The 22431-nt window shown below is 44.2% G+C and overlaps 1 protein-coding gene across 2 annotated transcripts in view; it reads right to left on the bottom strand.

Annotated features, from left to right (window-relative positions):
- The window catches only part of prmt8b (protein arginine methyltransferase 8b), a 62369-nt gene extending 40713 nt beyond the window's left edge, over window positions 1–21656 (bottom strand). For both annotated transcript variants that reach the window (XM_043709828.2, XM_087996895.1), the window contains exon 1: window positions 21429–21656. In XM_043709828.2, coding sequence (XP_043565763.2) covers window positions 21429–21500 — 72 coding nt within the window. In that variant the 5' untranslated portion in view covers window positions 21501–21656. The remainder of the gene's footprint in view (window positions 1–21428) is intronic.
- Between the last annotated feature and the right edge of the window lie 775 nt (window positions 21657–22431).

The raw sequence follows: 22431 nt of genomic DNA, 5'->3' as shown, positions 1-22431 counted from the left end.
TAATGTAGCAACAGTGGAAGTCAACAACAAAACCTTGTATTTATACAGTGCCTTTGATGTTGTAAAATAACAAGGCTGTTATCTAGTCATATGAAGAAATATTACGAGTTGGTCAAAGAAGAATTCTGTTTTAAGAAACATTTTTAAAAATGGAGAGAGAGGAAGAAAGATAACAGAGTTTTAGCCTCTAGGGGGCAGTGGAGGGATTCCAGAGTTTCAGGCCCTGTCAGATGAAGGCAGAGCCATCAATGGCAATGGCGAAGTGGAAGAAATTTGGGAAGAGTGATAGCTTGAAGGCTGGGAGGAGGTTGTAAAGATATTATATGTGGAGATCCTGCTGGCATTGGAGTCTGAAGAAGAGTGGATTTTGGGAGCTCAACATCAGGAACTAATAATGATTCTGACATCGCACTTGCTGGTAATGAGACAAGATCTACAATCTTTCAGTTGAGGTGATGTGTGGACTCCAAATTCAGAGAAACAGCTGTTCCAGTCAAGCACATTGGGAGAAGTGGGAGGCAGGTGGGCAACCCTTGGGGAGGCATTTTTACGTGGAAGGAGTACTGGTAAATAGGGAAAACCGGAAGGGTGAGGCCATCAGGCACCTCCGAAACCATCTCCTGCTGGAAGATCTGGGCCCTGCTGCACAGCAGCCATGTTGACTCTAGCTCTGATACATCAATCTCATCAATCTCATCGTTCACTCCCCTACACCCCTCCCTTGCCTGCCACAAGAAGGTGAAATTCATGTTGATGACAGTCTTTATATGTGATAGGAGAGAGGTGAGGCACCCTTTCGTCCAATGGCAAAATGGCCACAAAATCGACAGTGATTGGACTCTTAATGATCTTAATTGACTGCCCAACTCTGAGGAGTGGTTAGCCAATCAGATTCCTGAGACAGTTCTCCATTACAAGGAATGCACAGGAAATCATCAAGTCTCAGTATTTTCCCCGCCGTCAGCATTCCAGCCCGTCGCCATGGCACTGGGAAATGCCAGCTCTGAGCTACAGCTGACACCAATGTTAAAGCCAGCACAAGCTGAATACACAGAGACAGATAACTGTCTGAGGGAAGCATGAGAGGATACAAAGGAAGAACAGGATAGTGTGATTAACATGGCAAGCTGTGTTTGGCAAGAAGCTGTCAAGTGGCCTCTTTCTGTGCTTAACCTTCTATCATTCTGTGAAATTGTGCTGAAAATTTGGATTAATGTCAGGTACAGTCTCAGGTGCAAATTCTGCCATTTTCACAGTTTCCTTTCCCCAATCTGTCATAATTCCTGAAGATGGCTTGTTCGACATAAAGGTTAGGATTCCTGCCATGTCTGGGTATCTGTTGATAGCTCAATACCTAATGCAGTAGATTTCCTGATGTGAAGATGCATCTAGAAGCAGTGTAGTCACTCTGAGACCAATCTTTATAATCTCATATTTCTACCTTCAAGTCCCATAATTCAATCATTGATTGGCACTCCATCTATAACCTACAACGTATGTTTACAAGAATGATACCTGCATTTCAAGGGTTAAATTATGAGGACAGATTATACAAATTAGGCATGTTTTCTCTCAAATTTAGAATGTTAAGGGATGAGCTGATGAAAGTCTTCAGGATATTAACAGGAAAGGACCAAGATAGATAAATTATTTCCACTAGTGGGGATTCTAGAGTGATGGGACATATTCTAAGAATGAGGGCTAGACCATTCAGGAGAGATGTTAGAAACATTTCTACACACAAAGGGTCGTAGATATTTCAAATTCTCTTCCACAAATGGCAGTGGATGCTGGTTCAATTATTAATTTTAAATCTGAGATAAATAGATATTCATTAAGCACAGGTATTATGTGATATGGGCCAAAGGCAGGTATGTGGAGTTAGGCCACAGATCAGTCACAATCTCATTAAATGGTGGAACAGGCTCAAAGGGGTAAATGGCCTATTCCTGTTCCTAGGGTCCTGTCTAACACCTTTAGCATTTGTCATCTCCATCACCGACACTCAGTAGAAGCAGAGTGTCTTATCTACAGCAATTCACCAAGGCGCCTTTGACAACACCTGTGACCATCTAGAAGAATGAGGGCAGTGGACACATGGGAACACCATCGCCTGCAGGTCTCCTGCTACACCACACACCCTCCTCACTTTGAATTCTTTCACTGTCACTGGGTCATAGTCCTGTAATTTGTTTCCAGCAGCATTGTGGGATTTTAATTCTTTCTCATGGAATGTGGATATTACTTGTAAGGCTGGCATTTGTTGCACATTCCTAATTACCCACAAACTAACATAGTTAAGAGTTAATCACAGTGCGGTGCATCTGGAATCACACATAAGTCAGAATAAAGGAGGATTGTAGCTTTCCTTCCCTCAAGGATGTTGCTGAGCCAACTGAGATTTTAAACAATAATCAGGAATAGTTATCACGGTCACTATGACTGAGTTTAGATTTGTACACCAGACTTATCTGTTGAATTTAAACTCCCTCAGCTGCTGTGGTGAGACTTGATTCCACGTCCCCAGAGCTATCTGGATTACTACTTCTGTGACATTTTCACAATGCCACCATTTTCCCCAGGCCAAGACTGCATCAGTTCAAGAAAGCAGCTCCTCACCACCTTCTTAAGAGCAAATAGAGATAGGCAACAAATACTAGCAACAACCACGTGCTATGAATGAAAAATAATTAGTCAGTGGGTGAGGTCCTTAATAAATACTTTGCTGGTATTCACAAAGGAGATGGGGGATCGTGAGTCTCGAGAGGAGTATGTTGGTATTGTAGGCATGTTAATCCAAAAAGGGAGGTGTTGGGTGTTTGCAAATGTTTTAAGGTAGACATGTCACCAGGACCTGATTGGATCTACTCCAATATCCTCAGGGCAGCAAGGGAGGGGATTGCTGGCACCTTGTACAAAATCTTTATATCCTCATTAGTCACAGTTGAGATCCCAGAGGACTGGAGAATAGCCAACATTATTCCCTTGTTTAAGAAGGGCAATATAGGCCAATCAACCTTACATCACTGGTAGGGAAATGACTGGTGAAAATTCTTGGAGACAGGTTTTACTCACATTTGACAAAATATGGACTTATTAGTAATAGGCAGCATGGCTTTGTGTGGGGTAGGTCGAGTCCGTGTCTCACAAAAGGTCACAAAGATGATTGTTGAGGGCAGGGCGATGGATGTTGACTATATCGATTTTATCAAGGCCTTTGACAAGGTTCCTCATGGCAGGTAGGTACAAAAGGTGAAGTTACATGGGGTCCATGGTAAGCTGGTAGAATGGATACAGAACTGGCTTGATCATAGAAGTCAGAGAGTATCGATGGGAGGGTGATTTTCTGACTGGAGATCTGTGACCAGTGGTGTTCTGCAGGGATCACTACTGGGACTCTTGCTGTTTGTCACATATATAAATGATATAGAGGAGAACATGGGTGATATGATTAGTATGCTTGCGGGAATTGGGGGAGCTGTGGATATTGAGACGGATTGCCAAAGGATTCAGCAGGATATATATGGAGGCGAAAGTGAGGACTGCAGGCGCTGGAGATCAGGGTCAAGAGTGTGGTGCTGGAAAAGCACAGCAGGTCAGGCAGCATCAGAGAAGCAGGAAAACCGATGTTTTGGGCAAAAGCCCTTCATTGGGAATGAGGCTGGGAGCCTCAGGGATGGAGAGATATATATGGAGACTGGAGACCTTGACAGAGAAATGGTAGATCGAATATAATTTGGACAGCTGCAAGGTGATGCATTTTGGAAAGTCCAATGCAGGAGTGAAATATATAGTAAATGGAAGAACCCTTATAAGCATTAACATACAGAGGGATCTAGGTGTATAGTCCGCAGTTGCCAGAAAGTAGCAACACAAATAGATAAGGCGGTCAAGAAGGCATATGGTATGCTTGCCTTCATTGATTGGGTACAGAGTATAAAAATTGGCAAATCATGTTGCAGCTGTATAAAACTTTAGTTAGGCCAAATTTGGAATATTACATATAGTTCTGATGGCCACATTACCAGAAGGATATGAAGGCTTTGGAGAGGGTACAGAAATGGTTTACCAGGATGTTACCTGGTTTGGAGGGTATTAGCTATGAGGAAGGATTGCACAAACCTGACTTGTTTTCACTTGAAAATTTGAGGTTGAGGGGAAACCTGATAAACATTTAAATTGTGAGAGGCAGGGATAGAATAATTAGTCGGAGTCTTTTTCTCAGGGTAGAAATGTCAATTAATAGGGGAGATAGATTTAAGGTAAAAGGGGGTGAGTTTAAAGGAAATGTGAGAAGTGAGTTTTTACACAGAGGATGGTAAGTGCCTGGAATGCGCTGTCAGAGGAGGTGATGGAGGCTGATATGATAGCAATGTTTAAGAGGCATCTTGATAGATCCATGAAAAGGCAGGGAATAGAGGGATATGGACCACGTAGGGGCAAATGGTTTTTTAGTTTGAAAGGTGTCATATGTCAGCGCAGGTTTGGTACGGCCAAAGGCCTTCTTCCCAAGCTGTACTCTGACCAAAACCAGCCACACCTATCCCTCACCAAAAGGCTGCTACGATTAATTTGAATGCCTTTTCAAATTCCCTCTCAGCTACTCAAGTTGCACAAATAAGTCCTTCTGAGAATAATCAGGGGAATGGGAAAAATAAAGCCTTGAAGCAAGAGAAGTTCACATGATGAGATGGAAAGCAGTGCAGGGACCTTTACAAGAGCTAACATTCTCCACTGCCCAGTATTCAGGCCCTGGTGAGTTTGGGATATCCATTGTTTTATTCTGATTCAAAAGGCAAATGGCACCAGGTACCAATGACAACATTTGAATTCAATTTCAACAGCAAACTAGGCCAGAGCTCCTCTAAAGCAGTGGCCTCCTTGCGCCTGATGTTAAAGAAGTTAAAACAGTATGGGGAGTGGTGGTGGGAGAGGAGGATAGGAGGCGGACACTAGAAATTTTGCTTAAAGATCTCCCGAGAGTGCATTGATTGTAAATTAAATTCCTTTCCTGCAATTCCATAACAACCCGAACATACTGTAAAGATTAACTCCAATTCTGACACAAACTGTATAATTATTATCAATTAAGCACTTGACATAATCAGATTGCATTAGAGTGAAGCACGAGAGTACAAAATTCAATTTGAGCAAATTAATTACAGAAGGCCCACAGCAGGATTGGTCACAGGCGTGAATACTGGAAGATAATATTTAGATTTAACTGAGCTGTTCAAAATCATGAGGGGCCTGGTCAACGGAGATAAGGAGAAACTGTTCACACTGGAGAATTGTTTGAGGGCCAGAGGACTCAGTTTTAAAGTAATTGGCAAAAGAAGCAATGATGATATAAGAAGAAACTCTATCATTGCAGAATTTAAAAATAAATCATTGATGTGCTGTGGGAGTTATAGAGCACAGAAACAGGCCCTTCACTCCATTCACAACCGACTCTGAGTCACAGCAGTGTGTACCAGCTATAGGGCCAGCAATTATTGCCCAACCCTAACCGCCCTTGAAAGATGGTGGTGAGCTGCCTACTTGAATTGCTGCAGTCTGTTTGGTGTAGGGACACCCACGATGCCTTCCGGAAGGGAGTTCCAGAATTTTGACCCAGTAGCGGTGAAGGAACTTGGATGTTTTGTCGGAATAATATCAATGACCACAGGGAAATGGATATTTTGCTTCAGCATTCATAGCAGAAAAGGAGGATAGCTTGTTGGAAGTCGCAAATAAATTGTCAGAGGACAAGGGTCAGGGCCTAAACAAAATTAGCTTTAAGTAAATCATCAATAATGGGGAAATTAATGAAACTGAAGGGTGACAAATATCTAGGACCTGATAGTTTCCATTGACAGTTGTTAATGAAGGTTAGAGTGCACACTGCCAATGCCCTAATCATAATCTTTCAGATTTCCCTGGATTCAGGAGTTGTATCAGGAAATTCACTAATGTCACTATGTTCTTTAAGAAGGGTAACAGAGGGAAACCAAGGAATTACAGGCCAATTAGCCTGACATTTGTGGCGGGGAAATAGTTGGAATCTATAATCAAGGATAGAGTAAATGATCACCTTGAAAATCTTCACTTAATCAGGGAGAGTCAATATGGATTCACAAAGGGCAGGTCAGGCCTAAGAAAGCGGAGGTTTAGATGAGGTGACAAAAGTGGTGGACATATTTAAGTTGATGGATGCTGTTTATATGGACTTTCAGAAGGCTTTCATTGAATGCCCTACTTTGAACATTCTGGGGATTACCAGAGACTGAAGTGGACTGGCCATATACATACTAGGAGAAAGTGAGGACTGCAGATGCTGGAGATCAGAGTCAAAAAGTGCATTATATAAATAACATGGCCACAAGAACAGATTAGAGGTTAGAATAACTCATCTTTTGACTCCTGAAATCTGGTCCAAATCACGCCTAAATCACAAGTCTGATGAAATACCCCCCCACTTGCAGCTCCAACAATACAAAAAGGCTTGACGTTACCTAAGGAAAAGCAGCCTATTTAATTATCACATGCACAAACATTTACTCTCTTCACAACCAACACTCAGTCACAGCAGTGTGTACCCTCTACAAGATATACTGCAGAAATTCAACAATGCTCCTTCAACTGTATCTTCCAAACCCATGACCATTACCACCTAGAGGAACAAGGGTGGCAGAGACATGGGAACAGCACCACTCGCAATTCTTCCTCCAAACAACTCATCATCCTGACTTGGAAATATATCTCTGTTCCTCTACTGTCACTGGGCTAAACTCTTGGCACTGACAACACTGTGGGTCTACCTAAACCTCACGGACTGTAGCGTTTCAAGAAAACTCATCATCACCTTCTCAAAGGGAAGCAGGGTTGGACAACAAATCCTGGCTCAGGCAGCGACACCCACATCCCATGGATGCATATTGAAAAGTCATTTAATGAGAAATGTAAGAAAGCCAATCTTATCAAGCTGTGTTTTTTCTGACCTGGGAGAGATGCCAGGGATTCACAACTAGCTGTCAAAGCTAATTAAAAACTTCCAATTGATTCTGGCACTTAGATATTGGATCGCAGGTGTCAAATAGACCTTAGGGTTTACACATACTAATTCTCTGTTGAAATGTGACTCTCCACCATCTGAGATGGGGTTTCTCTGAGAAGTATTGAAAATCCCAATACAATAGTTGAATTACAATGATCTACTACAGTAGTTGTGTATCTTGCTGATGGTACACACTGCGCTCACTGTCCACCAGTGGAAGAGGCAATGAATGTTTCAGCCGATGGGTAGAGGGCTAATTAAGTGGATCGCTTTCATTTGGATGGTGTTTGTTATTTAAGGCAGTTATTACATTAAAGGATTATCACGAGATACATTCTGACAATCAGGATAGAAGAATCGATTCAGGGAGGAGATAACCGATGTGTTCTGTGTACATTTGAGTGTGCAAAATGTTGTAAGGCCCCAAGTTTGTTTTTTAGCACGTTGTTGTGGTTCTGTTCGCCAAGCTGGGAATTTGTGTTGCAGACGTTTCGTCCTCTGTCTAGGTGACATCCTCAGTGCTTGGGAGCCTCCTGTGAAGCGCTTCTGTGATGTTTCCTCCGGCATTTGTAGTGGTTTGTCTCTGCTGCTTCCGGTTGTCAGTTCCAGCTGTCTGCTGCTCATCCACTGATACAATCAACAAGCACATCGACCTGGACCCAATATACCAGCCACTGACAACCGGAAGCGGCAGATACAAATCACTATAAATGCCAGAGGAAAGATCACAGAAGCGCTTCACAGGAGGCTCCCAGGCACTGAGGATGTCACCTAGACAGGGGACGAAACGTCTGCAACACAAATTCCCAGCTCGGCGAACAGAACCACAACAACGAGCACCTGAGCTACAAATCTTCTCCCAAACTATGATTTTAGCACATCAGGGTGAGAATGCTTCAGCAGTAGCAATGTGAACCGATTCTTGAGATGTGGCTGATGTCTCAAAAGAGACAAACTCAGATGTAATGTGACTAGCTACTAAGCACAATACAATAAACCTTCACTGTGTATCAGGATTGGGCATCCTTTCTGTATAAGGTGCTGGTGAGATCACATCTGGAGTACTACAAGCAGATTTGGTCCCCTTATTTAGGAACTATATGATTTGATTGGAGGCAGTTCAGAAAAGGTTCACTAGGATGATCTCCAGTATGGAGGGATTGTCTTAAGAACAAAGGCTGAAGATTTTGGGACTACTCAGGGTATCCAAGATGGTTCAGGTAAACATAATTACAATGTTTATAAGGTGCTAGTTGCAGTGAACACATTGAGCAGTGCTAAGCTTTAGGGAGTCACTGCAGCATTCCCAGCCTCTGACCTGCCTTTGTAGCCACAATCTATTGCTAGTCCTGTTATATTTCCGATCAATGACAATCGTTTTTATGTGTATGGAATCATGACAGGCAGTCCCTGGGTTACCAATGGATTCCATTCCTGAGTACATCCATAAGTCAGTTTGTACACAGGCCAGAACACAATACAGTACAACATAAAATAATAGCTTATAAGCACAAGCAAAGGTTCACCTGTTGGATCTTTAACATTAATATTAATGTGAGATCTCGTTCATAAATTCGCAAGTCAGACATTTGTAATCTGGGATCACCTTTAGAATAACTCACATATACCAATAGGTCTCCTACAGGACTGTTGAGAGATCTGTTCTTTGACCAGATTCAGTGACATGTATCATAATGGAAAAGAATACAATGCAGTTGACTTAATATCTCAGTCCTTCCAGATAAACTGTATTGGTTCATAACATTAAGACAAGGTAACCAATTCTGATGATAATTTCAGTGTTAATTGTGCCTAATAAATCTTTAATTTCTATAATGTATTCAATGTATGGATTTTGCAAATGGTTAGCAATGTATCAAGTGCGTGTGTGTGTGTCATTGTGTTTGGTGTCTGATTGTGTGTGTATGTGTGTGTCGTTGTGTTTGGTGTCTGAGTGTGTGTGTGTGTGTGTCATTGTGCTTGGTGTCTGAGTGTGTGTGTGCATGTGCACGCGCGTGTTTGTACTTGGTGTCTGGTCAGTCAGCAACTATAAGGAATTCCGAGGAAACACAAAGAGTTGAATTTTCCCATGGGATTAGGTTCAGGTCCCCACCTACCGGCCAGAGGGGACATCCTGCATTCACACTTTCTGGATCAAACCAATACAGGAGCATTCCTTGAGACCCTCTCTGATGACAAGCTCATGTCCACTTAAAGTCAGTGAGAGGCTCCTGATACCACTGGCCCAATCAGTGGGACTGCAGTGGATGGAACTTCTAAAGTCCCAACAAGTGAGGGTGGGACTTCTGGGCCAGTGTGGCAAGGGTGAGGGCATCTCAAACTGGTGCCTGGAAAGGAACTAATAGCTAGAGAAAGCACAGAAGGTACTAGGCCACACAGAATGGAGAGGGAGAGGAACTAATCGATTTGGAGCACTGGGACATTGAGGGAATCCTTGGATGCCAGCAGCCCCCTCTTTGAGAAATGGAGCTGCAGGTGCTTTAGAGTTTGCCATCATTAGGTGGCACTGATCCTGGAGCCACTCTGCCTCCTAATTGTAGCTTTAATTACTCCAATATTCCCAGCTTCACTTTCTGAGCTCATCATTCCAGAGCTGGGAAATCTCAACATACAGTGATTTAGCTCAAATCAGGAAAGAAAAAAATCATTGCATAAATATATTGCTGCAAAAGCAAACGTGTTGCTAAAGCTTTTTGTCTGGCACTCATCAGGACAAAGGCAAGAATGTGAAATTTCAAACAAGCACATCAATGCCTCAACTAATCATGGTCAACTTGCCAAAAACATTCAGCAGCCTTTTCTCCTGTAACTTAAGTCGTTGTGTTGGCATTTTTGCATTTTTCCTGACAGTTTAGGCAGCATTTTCTCTTCTTGGCCAGTTTCAAGATCTGTGTTGCCAAGGAATGGTGAGTAAACACAGCAAGTCAGTGGATAGTAAATGCTGAAATTGACAATAATTAATCAAAGCCATGAAAATGAGGATGATGCACAGGACAGGTAAGGCTGTGCAGTGGAAAACAAAGCAGGGATCAAAGATGGTGCCACAGCAATTTCAAGTATCGTGCACACAACGTGGAACTATTATCAACTGATTTTTTTTTGGTTCATGTCCTTCTGGACCAGTATCTACCGTCCATCCCTGACTACCCCTTGTAATTAGGTGGTGATGAGTCATCTTCATGAACTACTGCTGTCCGTGTGGTGTGTGTGCACAATAGTGACCACTATTGAACCTCAAACCTAAGGCTTCAATTTGACCCCCACTTTCCCTATCTACTGTTAGGCACTGGAAGAAAGGTTTTGCTCATGCTTTACAAGGTTTTAAAAACACCATTTCACAAAATTATGCAGTTTTATTCTGAAGTAGCTATTTTTATGCTTTGTATTTCCTAAATATTAAGGTCTGTCAAAAAATTCAAACAAATTTCACAACTTTATCAGTCAGTTCCTGAGGCTCACCAATTTAGATTAGTAATCTTTTTTAGGAGAAAAGAAGTTGAACAAATTGGTCATTGATCTCCCTGTTCCTTATATCCTCCCCATTGTTAAGTAGCAAATGAAGACCAACCTGTTCAGAGATGTTATAGAGGGCTGTTATGGCACAGTGGTTGTGGCCCTGTGCTGATCCAGAAATCCCAGTTTCAAGTTGCACCTGCTCTCAAGGTGTGCAATAACATCTCAGAATAGATTGATTAGAAAATATATAATTCAGTGATGTTATTGCATACCTCTGAGGCAGGTGGGACTTGAACCTGGGCCTCCTGGATCAGAGATCAGGACACCGCCACTTGTGCTACAAGATACCATTTAAGTATCAAATCACTCTTGATTTTTTCAGGTTTACTCAATCAGATGATTAATTGTGCATTGAACAGAGTAAATCCTAATTTCACTTTATCAATGTTTGAAGCTTCACAGTCAGTTAGCATAAGTGCGTCTGTTAATATATTACATTACAGATGCACCAAGTAAAGGATTCTTAATTAAGTCCAGATTAGATGCTCCTTTTTAGTGTTTTTTATTAAAGTTTCTTGTTCACACTCTATGGGCATTGCTGGCCAGAACAACATTTATTGCCGAAACCTAATTACCGAGAGGGCAGTTAAAAGTGAACACCTATTGCTGTGGGTCTGGGGTGGCACATGGGCCAGACCAGGTAAGGATGGCAGACTTTCTTCCCTAATGGTTATTAGTGAACCAGATGGCTTTGGATTACTTTGAACTTACTTAAAGTGTAAGCTTTCTAAGTATTTGTCAATTTTAAGTTGATTATCAATTTGTTCATTTGTTCATGGATTAACCATTAAATATTAATCATAAATATAGGAGTGTTTTATTGATGTCAATTTTAAGAAAATAAGAAAATAAAAAATAGAAGCAGGAGTTGATTAAGATTATTGCTGATCTGATCTTGACCTTAATTCTATTTCCCCACCTGCCCATACCCCCCACCCCCCCCCCAACTCCCCTCCAATTCAAGAATAAATATATCCCAACCTTAAACCTGTTCAACAACTCAGTGAGGCGAAAGTGAGGATTGCAGATGCTGGCCATTCGAGTTGAGAGTGTGGTGCTGAAAAAGCACAACAGGTCAGGCAGCATCCGAGGAGCAGGAAAATCGACGTTTCGGGCAAAAGCCTGATGAAGGCTTCTTTCTTGCTCCTCGGATGCTGCCTGACCTGCTGTGCTTTTCCAGCACCACATTCTCAACTAAATTCAACAACGCATCCTCTGCTGCTCTCTGAAGTAGATAAATATAAAGATTCACAACACTATGAGAGAAGAAATTCCTGCTCATGTCCATCTTACACAGGAATCTCCTTATTTTGATTCTGTGTGCCCTAACTCAACATTCATCCTGGAGGAGATACATCCTCTCAACATCTTCCATGCCAAACACCATCAGAATATTCTGTATTTCAATGAGATCGCCTCTCATTCTTCTAAAGTCCAATGAGTATCAGTCCAATCTTCTCAACCTTTCCTTATATCACATCCCAGGAATCAGCCACGTGAACCTTCTTTGAACTACCTCCAATTTAAGTAAATAAACCAAAAATGTACACAAGTATGGTCGCACCAGTTCTCTGTATAGCTATAGCAAGAATTCCCTACATTTATATTGCATTACCCTTACAATAAACAACTATATTTCATTTGCCAACCTGATCACTTATTGTGGCTGTATACTAACTTTTTGTGATTCATGTACAAGGAAATGCAGGTTCATCTATACCGGAGTTCCACAAGCACTCTCTATTTAAGTACTAACCTGCTTTTCTATTCCTCCATCCATTGTAGATAATCTCACATTTTACCACATTATACTCCATCTGTCAATTTGTTTCCCGCTCACAACTTATACAACTTATCCTCCTCACAACTTGCTCTCCCACTTTTATTTGTATCATCAGGAAGTTTGGCAACAATGCAATCAGTCCCTTATTCCAAGTCATTAATATAGATTGTGAATAACTGATTTTGAATTCTACAATTGAGTTAATACTTGGACTGAAATTATTTTAAAAAGAGGACCAAAATCACTGAGTTAAACTAGTGATTACCTAACCAACAGCTTGGTCAGGCTTTCTGACAATATCAGGTTTTATGACAATATTCTAATATCATAGAAAATCAGGGTGTAATGGGAAAGTTTCATGGCCATTAGGGAAAATGTTAAATTCAACTCAGACTGAGCTGAATTTAACATATTCCCTAGTGGCCATGAAACCTTCCCATTACTCTACTCGTTTTTCGATGATATTAGAATGCATTTAGCATCTTCTCCTGTAAAGGTAAATGCAAAATATTTATTCAAAGTCTCCACTATTTCCTTACTTCCAATTATTAAATCACGTGCCTCATTCTCTAAGTGACCAACATTTACTTTAGCTACTCTTCCAATGTGTAAGCATATCAGAGATTTTACTATTTTTTTCTATTTCTTGCTGGTTTACTCTCACTCTATTTTTTCTTGTCTTTTTTTTAGGTTTTATTGCTGATTTTACATTTTCCCCAATCTCCAATCTTATTACAAAGTTTTGCATGAACAAAATCCAAGAGAATTAAAATTACTTATCGCTAATTAATGCCACAATACACTTGTATTTGGTTTTGTGAAGTGTAATGATATGGGGGGATTACTAAATAATAGATCCCTTGTATATTAATTAGGTATTTTTCTCAGATGCACAGATTTTGTAATAAGTTCCTTAACCAAAGAGCTCTAATTGATATTAATGACAGGCTAAATATAGCTGATTCTAGTTGAACATATGGTTGAAAACAATTTGAACTACAACATGTCAGTGATCCAAATTACTCAGGTCACCAATGTCCCATCTCTACAATAAAATCACTTTGCTGCAGATTTAGAAATGCTTGACTTCCAAATATTATAAAGAATGAAGACTATCGCACATCTGGTAATGAGAGGGGTTTTTTTTTGCATAATCATTCCCCATTTTTCTGACACACCTTGAAAATTTCCCACAATTAAAATGATGACGCATTCAAAGTGAACTTTTTTTTGCACTCAGTTTAGAATATCAGAAAGTAAGTTTGGGCATTGCTTTGGCCAAGTAAGAAGGAGAAAGAGGGATAACTTTGCAAGCAGGTTTCAGGAATATGGAAGAACTAAAGTGTTGATAAATCAGGAATTTAATATTTCTGCTACAAAGTATTCAGAGAATTTGGCGAAAAAGATATGTTGTAGGTATTGATCAAAGAAACTATTCTGACACGAAAGAGGGTGTTATATGAGAAAAGGTCAAAAACAGAATTTATTTTGCTTGAATCAAGGAACACAGCAGGAGCAATTAAGCTGCTGGGAGTACAGCACGGGTCATCAAATAGAAAGGAGATAGAGAAGCAGGTTTCCAGGCTTGTTTTCAAAAAGATGCAAGGACCAGAGACTAGTGATAGTGGGAGGTTTCAAACATTTTCATAAATACTGGGAAAATAATATTGTGAACGACAAAGGGTGGGAGTAATTCCTGAAAAGTGCAGGAGAGTGGAACATACAGGTCAAAGACAATGAGAAAGGAAGCAGTCCTGGATCTAATTGCAGAGAATGAAGTGAGGCAATTGGATCAAATTGCAATAGGTATGGAATGGATATGGAAAAGAGTCAGGGGCGAAATACATGCACCTGAAGGGGGACTAACTTAAATGAGATGAAAAGCAGTGTAGATCAGCAGGTGTGAAAGTAAATGAACATTTTGTTTTTATATATTTATTTATATATGTTTAGATGGGTAAGAAAATGAGTTATAAAGACATAAGGTGCCCTCAAAGGGATGTAGATATGTTAAGTAAGTTGGAAAAGACCAGCAAATGGAGCACAACGTAAGAAAGTGTGAAATTGTTCATCTTGGCAGAAAGAATAAAAATGGATATTATCTAAATGGTAAGTGATTGCAGAGCTCTGAGATGGAGAGAAATCTGGGAGTCCTAGTGCATGAAACATGGAAGGTTAGAGTGCAGGTACAGCAAGTAATCTGAAAAGCTAATAGAATGTTATGGTTTATTGTGAGGGCAATTGAATGCAAGAATAGGGAGGTTATGCTTCAATTATACAGGACAATGATGAGACCACACCTGGATTACTGTGTACAGTACTAGTCACTGGAGGATGTTATTGCATTAAAGCAGCTCAGTGAAGGGATCATGGTTTGAAAATGAGAAATTGCCCATTTAGGAAAGATATGAGGAAACTTTTTTTTCTCTCTCAGAGGGTTATGAATCTTTGGAATTCCCTTCCACAAAAGGCAGTGGGTGCAGAGTCTTTCATATTTTTGAGACAGAGATAGATAGATATTTGATTACCAAGGGGATGAAAGACTACTGGGGATTGCAGGAATGTGGAGTTAAGGTTAAAATCAGATCAGCCACGATCTCTTTGAATAGTGGAATAAGTTTGAAGGGCTGAGTGGCCTACATACATTCCTTATTCACATGTTTGTACACTCATTAAATGTTGGGATCACTGGCATAGTTATCTTTATTGTCTATTCCATTTACTGTTGAAAAACTGGTGATGAACCTCCTCCATTAGCAATAACAATCTATGGGACGCCTTCAAAGATGAGACAGTTTGAGTACTGTGTGGACACATTCCTACAAGGGGTAAAATATGAATTAGGAACAGGAGTAAGTTATTCGGCCTCTCCCGCTTGCTCCACCATTCAATAAGATCAGGACTGTTCTGGAAAGGGACATTTATCCAAGAAAACGCTTTCTCGATAACCAAATGCATGAGGCTAGATTTAGTGAAGATCAAAGGGCTTCCACCCACCAATTCTTAAACCAGAAAGAGTCCTGTGTCACTTTCTTTAGGGAAGATCCATCAAACTCAGAACCACTCGGGCACTTAAATGGCAAAGGTCATCTCACACACACACACACATCTTGTTGACACTCAACTGGATTCCACAATGTGCATTATAACTGGAACTGTCTGCTTAGCACCACTTCCTAGGATCAAGGAGGAGCTTGGGGAAGGGAAAATGTATGGAGAAGACTGGTCAATGGACAACTGTAAGTCTCAATGCTAGTCTCAGCGCTGTTCAACATTTATACAAATGGCCAGCCTAAAACAACATCTTGAAAACCATCGTTATATATTCACTAATAAGATATTGGGCATGGCTGACTGGCCAGCATTCATTGCCCATTCTAGTTGTCCTTGAGAAGGTGGTGGTGAGATATCTTCTTGAACTGCTACAGTCCATGTGCCATAGCTTGACCCACAATGCTCTAAGGGAGGGAATTCCAGGATTTTGACCCAGTGACAGTGAAGGAATGGAAATATATTTCCAATTCTGGATGGTGACCGGTTTGGAGGGGACCTTGCAGATGATGGTGTTCCCATGTAACTGCAGCCCTTGTCCTTCCAGACAGTTGTGCATTTTGTAGGTGATGATGACTTCCACACTGATAACATTAGTTTTGCTGTTTTAACTGTACCCCCTTCTGCAGCAGATCCTTAAATGAAGATGTTACAAGATTTGTAGACTGTTACAGCACATGGTGTCGCATCTGAATCTCTCCAAATCATGTCCAGTGTATGTCACCACCATGATGCCAGTGACAAAATATCCAAATGGAAAGTGAAAAAGTAAAGCATAATCCCAATCCAACACACTCTGGAGTGAGTCTAGTTTGGATTGAGTCCTTCCAGCAAAACTGAAGGAAACAGCAGCAAATATTAAACCCAGAAATGAACTGTTCACAAAATATTGCTGGATCCACAGGAGCCATTGCCATACATAGCTCACTATTTGTCCTACTGTACTTCATAGAGTACTGTATCTAAATGGCAAAGGTCATCATCTTGTTGACACTCAACTGAATGCCACAATGTGCATCATAACTGGAATTGTTCTGCGTACCACCTCTTCCCCTGGCTTCCTGGGCTCACTAACATCTCTCTGAGACAAGTCCGCTCAGAGACCGGTGAAAACGCACAAACTGGTTGAAACAATTTGTGTTGCACCTTACTTACCCTCTCCACAATGACCTGTTCAATCCTTAGACTTCTATCTTCCACCTCAGCAACTTTCCCGAGCAAGACCTACCAGGGGACATTCTTTATTTCAAGGAATGGGGAATTTGCAAAGTCACTAACAAGTTCCTTATGACACCCCCCCCTCTCCCCACCATCACATGCTAGGCTTTGAACTAGTCCAGCAAGAGTGGTACTAGCTAAACAGGTTCAAATCAGGGTCCCTCACAGTCAACCTCCAACACTGGGGCCTCAGTACAAACTCCTTATGCACTTGTGAAAATACACAAGCAATATTGCACATGACTGAGGATGCCCCCTTTATAGACCAAGTGACAGACTAATCATCATCAAATGAGAAGGCAATTGCTTGGCTTTAGGCATTTGCTTTCATTAATTAAATCAGTAATCACAGCGTTGGTTGTGGAATCTTGCAGTGTAAAAATTAGCTGCTATCTTTCCTCTGTTACAGCAATGACTACACTTCCAAAGTATGTCATTGGCTGTAATCCAGGGATGGTGAAAAGCACTGTAAAAATACAAGGTATTTTTTACAACCAAGTTGAATATAGAAAGGGAGACCATGAAACGGGAAATAAAAGAGGCAAAAAAAAAATATGACAAAAGATCAGCAGCTGACATGATAGGAAATGGAAAAGACTTTTCTAAATACACAAAAAACAGCAGGCAATACTAGGGACGGGTAACGAAAATAAACTTTGAGGAAGTAGAGGTCATAGTTGAGGTACACAGCTGTCCTCACTAATGAAGGTAAAGTGACCACTATTAGTGGTAAAGGTAGGAGAGCAATTAAAGAATATTTAAAAAGGGTACCTAAAAGACCGGCAGCGATCAAAGTGGTGTATATTACACCATCACCCAGTTCAGATGGAATGCATTGTTGGTTCCCTAACTAAACTCCCAGACCTTGTCCATCACCTACAAGGCACAAGTTGGGAATGTGATGGAATAGTCCCTACTTGCCTGGATGGGTTCAGCTCCAAAAGCACTCAAGCTTGACACTATCCAGGACAACGCATCTCACTTGATTCGCACCACATCCTCAAACATTCAGCCCTGACCACCAGCACTCAGTAGCAACATTGTGTACCATCTACAAGATGCACTGCAGAAATTCACCAAGCTCCTTTGTCAGCATCATTCAAATCCATGTCCACCACTTTCTAGAAGGACAAGGGCAGCAGATGCCTGGGAAGACCCATCAACTGCAAGTTCTTCTCTCCATCAATCAGCATCCAGACTTGGAAATATATCAATTTCAGTGACACTGGGTCAAAAACCTGGAATTCCCTCCCTGACAGCACTGTAAGTCCACCTACACCAAATGGATCATGTGAACTCAAGAAGGCAGCTCATCACCACCTTCTGAAGGACAGTTAGGGATTGGTAATTAATGCTGCCACAGTTGGTGAAGTCCACATCCCCTGAATGAATAGAAAGAAATAAACTTCAGCAGGACACTGACAATAGAAATGTGTGGACACTTGGATGGTGAAATTTAAAGCAGTGAATTGGAAGGAAAATGACAGAAGGGGATGTGAATGAAAAGGTACCGTGCAAAATGCAGTGAATGGACAGAGACCTACAAGTGTACACAGACAAATCTTGCAGGTGACAGGATTGGTTGAGCAGGCTGTTCAGCCAGCCTATGGGTTCTGGGGAGCAGACTATGAAAGAGGAAGGGATATTACACCATTGTAATTCACCAGGCAGCTGGAGCATTGTGTTCAATACTGGGCAATAAACTTCAGGCAAGGCTTTGGAGCAGGTGCAGAGAGGAACCAGGGACTTCAGTTAAATTGAGAAACTGGGAAAACAGTGTTCTACCTAGTGCCACGAAAGTTAAAGAGTAATTTCACAGGAAAATAAACATTGAGCAGTGAATTGTCATGATCTGGGGTGTGCTGCCGGACACGGCAACACAGATAGGTTCAGCAGAGGGACCGGAGTAAACGCTGGCAGAGAAATCAATGGCTCGGCTGTGAGGAAGGAGTAGGGGTGTGGGATGAACCGATCTGCCTTCCAAAGAATGGCTTGAATGGGGTGGGGCGGCTGAATGGCCTCCTTCTGCGATATGAGGATCTAAGCTTGCACCTCAGTAAGTGATGTCCTTTACCCTGAAGATTGAAATGCATTTTCAACCTGTGCTAATGCTAAACGCAGAAATATTTGTGATTTCCCCCCGCATGATGGACACGCATCCAATTAAATGCATGCATTTACATCCAACAGTATTAACACCTCCAACGCAAAGCTGCTGCTTTCAGTCTAACCCAAAGGCTGCATTCTAAAACGGCTCGAGTTAGTAAAATCCTCTGCCAATGTGTATATTTTTTTAACTGAATGTCATTTTTGACCTCTCGGTTGGTCACTGCGAGTCCAAATGTCGTTCTCCTTTTCTCTCTCTCTCTCTGCACGCTTGGCCAAAATGGAGATGTAGGTCAGGAATAGCGAGCAATAGTTTTAGATCTGAAGGGAATGAATGAATGAATGCGCCGAGTGTGCACTAGTTCGCGCTGAATGTGACAGAAGTTGGGCTCTCGGTCTATTAATAGCCTCCTCGTCCCAGATTGAAGCAGCAGTTTTTGCAAATGAGCCAGGCTCTCAGAGAGAGAAAGCGAGGGAGACAGGCTGGACAGGAGCCTCACTGAAATCGCGTGTATCCCTCCGGATTGTTCATGAGATAAATCATTCAATTCCCCACCCCACACCCCCCAAATAAACCCCCTTCCAACTACCCCGTACACTCTCCCACAGCCCCTACAAACCACCTCTCTTCACTACCCCCCTCTTACTCTCCATGCACAACCACCCCTCCCACTCCTCCCTACACCACCCCCTCCCACTCCTCCCTACAGAACCCACTCCCCCCCACATAACTCCTCTCCCCCTCCACCCCCCCACTTTCCACTATACCAGCCCCTCCACCCCTACACCTTCCTACACAAACCCCTCCACTCCCGCCGACATTCCCCCTCAAATTCCCTCAACACCGTCTCACTCCCCTAAACCAGACCGTGCCAATCTCCCTCTACACCAACCCCCACGCTCCCTACACCCCCTCCCACTCCCCCATAACACCCCCACCCCCTCCCAATCTTCCCCCACACCAACTCCCACGCTCCCAACACCCTCTCATACGCCCCCTACACCACACCCTCCCACTTCCCCCTAACCACCACCCCACTTCCCTCTGCATGACCACTCTCCCACTCCCCCTCCACCACCTCTCTCCCACTCTCCCTCTGCCATCCCTCTCCCACCTCCCCCTCCAGACCCTCCCACCACCCCTAAACCACCACCCCTTTTCCACTCTGCCCTACACCACCTCCCCCCCACTCCCCCATGCCAACCCCTCCCACTCCCCTTCACCATTCCCTCCCACTCTCCCCAAATCGACACCTTCCCACTCTCCCTATACCAATTCCCCTCCCACTCCCCCTAAACCACCCCCTCCCACTCCCCCTTCATCATTCCCTCCCACTCCCCCTTAATCCATACCCTCCCACTCCCCCATACACCTCCCCCCACTCCCCCTAAACCAACCCCTCCCACTGCCCCCTTCATTACTCCCTCCCACTCCCCCCTAAATCCACACCTTCCCACTCCCCTTATCCCACTCCCCTTTTCCCACCTCCCCTCCCATTTCCCCTACACCATTCCCTCCCACTCTGCCCCTATGCTCCCCACTCCCACTCCCCACTATTCGGCTCCCTTCCACTCCCACATTTCAGGGAACAATGGAAAGCTTGCCCTTGGGCGGTTTCAGGACCTCGGACAGCGGCTCCACTCGCCTTCCGGGAAACCAATGGCTGCTCATTGAGCGGCGCTCTGGAACAGAACACTCCCGGTGACCTGGGAGCAAGACCAATCCCGGGGATCCGGGTATGGCCAGAGGGAGAGGTCCCAGGCAATAGGGGAGGAAGGTTCCCGGGAATGGACAGGGAGAATCCGAGGAATGGGGAGGGATCACAGGAATGGAGGAATCTGGGAATGGGGGTGAGACGGCCCCGGGAACGGGAGGGAGAGAGGATCCCGGGAATGAGGAGGAGAGGGTCCCGGAAATGGGGGGAGAGGTTCCCGGGAATGGGAGGAGAGCTTCCCGGGAATGGGGGGAGAGGTTCCCGGAATGAGGAGGAGAGGGTCCCAGGAATGGAGAGAGGGTCCCGGGAATGGAGAGAGGGTCCCGGGAATGGGGAAGGAGGGAGTCCCGGGAATGGGGAGGGAGAGGAACCCGGGAATGAGGAGGAGAGGGTCCCGAGAATGGGGAGGGAGGGGGTCCCGGCAGTGGAGAGGGAGGGTGTCCCGGGAATGGGGAGGGAGGGGGTCCCGGGAATGGGGAGGGAGGGGGTCCCGGGAATCGGGAGGGAGAGGAACCCGGGAATGAGGAGGAGAGGGTCCCGAGAATGGGGAGGGCGGGGGTCCGGGGAATGGAAAGGAGAGTGTCCCGGGAATGGAGAGAGGGTCCAGGGAATGGAGAGAGGGGGGGCCCCGGGACTGGGGAGGGAGGATGTCCCGGGAATGGGGAGGGAAGGTGTCCCGGGAATGGGGATGGAGAGGGTCCCGGGAATGGGGAGAGAGGGGGTCCCGGGAATGGGGATGGACAGGGTCCAGGGAACGGGGAGAGAGGGGGTCCCGGGAATGGGGATGGAGAGGGTCCAGGGAACGGGGAGAGAGGGGGTCCCGGGAATGGGGAGAGAGGGGGTCCCGGGAATGCGGGGGGAGGGGGTCCCGGGAACGCGGGGGGAGGCTCCCGGAGACCGACAGCGAGACTTGCGGAGAGCACGGGGACTGAGCTGACCCCCGGGCGGAGCCGCTGCTGCCCGCCCGGCTCTCGGTTCGTACCTCGGCGCTGTCGCTCTCGGTGATTCTAGCCGCCCGGCGGAGGAGGCAGCGGCTCGAGTGTTTGGTTCCCATCAGCGTGAGGGTCCACCCGGGAGCGGCTCCGGTACCGGCAGCTCCCCCCTTGCTCCGTTCCCGGCACCTCCGCCGCTGCGGCTCCCGCTCTTGGATCAGGGCGAGTGGAATCTCGGGTCCGCCCCCCGCTCCCTCCACATGTCGCTGAGGGAGAGAGAGAGAGAGAGAAACTGAGAAACTTCTCAGACTGGCCAGCCCTCCTGGACCTCAGGACCCTCCCCAGAATGATGACAGAGCCCCTCCCGCCCTACAGCGCAGAGCCCACCCCAATAACACAGACACACCCCTCCCCAAAACACCGACCCTCTCCCGAAATCCAAACCCTCGCAAAAAACAGCCTGAAGCCTCCCCACAATCCAGATACATGAACCCCCTCCTCAAACACAGATGACTCCCCCATCCTCAGCCCTTCCCAAAATGCAAACCGCTCCCCTGAGCCCAGCTCTCTACAAATCCAGACCTTAAACCCGCCCAGTCTCCTGGTGACAGTCCAGTCCAGAATACCCCAATCACAAGCAGCTCAAACGCCAAACTCTGAAACACCAGATCAAGGTATAGACAACCTCTAACCCAGTTCTGACCCAATCCACCAGAGCTCAGACACCAGACTGGACTAGATGCCCCACTCAGTTCAGATCTCAGACACTGCTCCTCAGCCCCAAACTGAGGTACCAGGTTCCCACACCCCCTCAGATCACAGAGCCTAGAGCACAGCCTGAGACCACCATCCACAAGAGCAAATTGGTTTCATCCTTGTCACCATTTACCAGGTGGAGTCATACTTAGTACAAAGGAAAATGTTGGGATGTGAGTATTCATTGGATCTTCATTACTCCCCATTGCCACAATCACTAATTATAAAGATCCTGGTGGTCACCATTGACCTGAAATGGAACTAGACTTGTTATATAAATAACGTAGCTACAAGCGC

Source organism: Chiloscyllium plagiosum, unplaced genomic scaffold (assembly GCF_037043375.1).
Source record: "Chiloscyllium plagiosum isolate Xiang-an unplaced genomic scaffold, Cpla_swu_hap1 HiC_scaffold_19, whole genome shotgun sequence".
Classification (NCBI taxonomy): domain Eukaryota; kingdom Metazoa; phylum Chordata; class Chondrichthyes; order Orectolobiformes; family Hemiscylliidae; genus Chiloscyllium; species Chiloscyllium plagiosum.
Note: the sequence above shows the minus strand (reverse complement) of the source record. Positions and strands in the feature narration are given on the sequence as shown.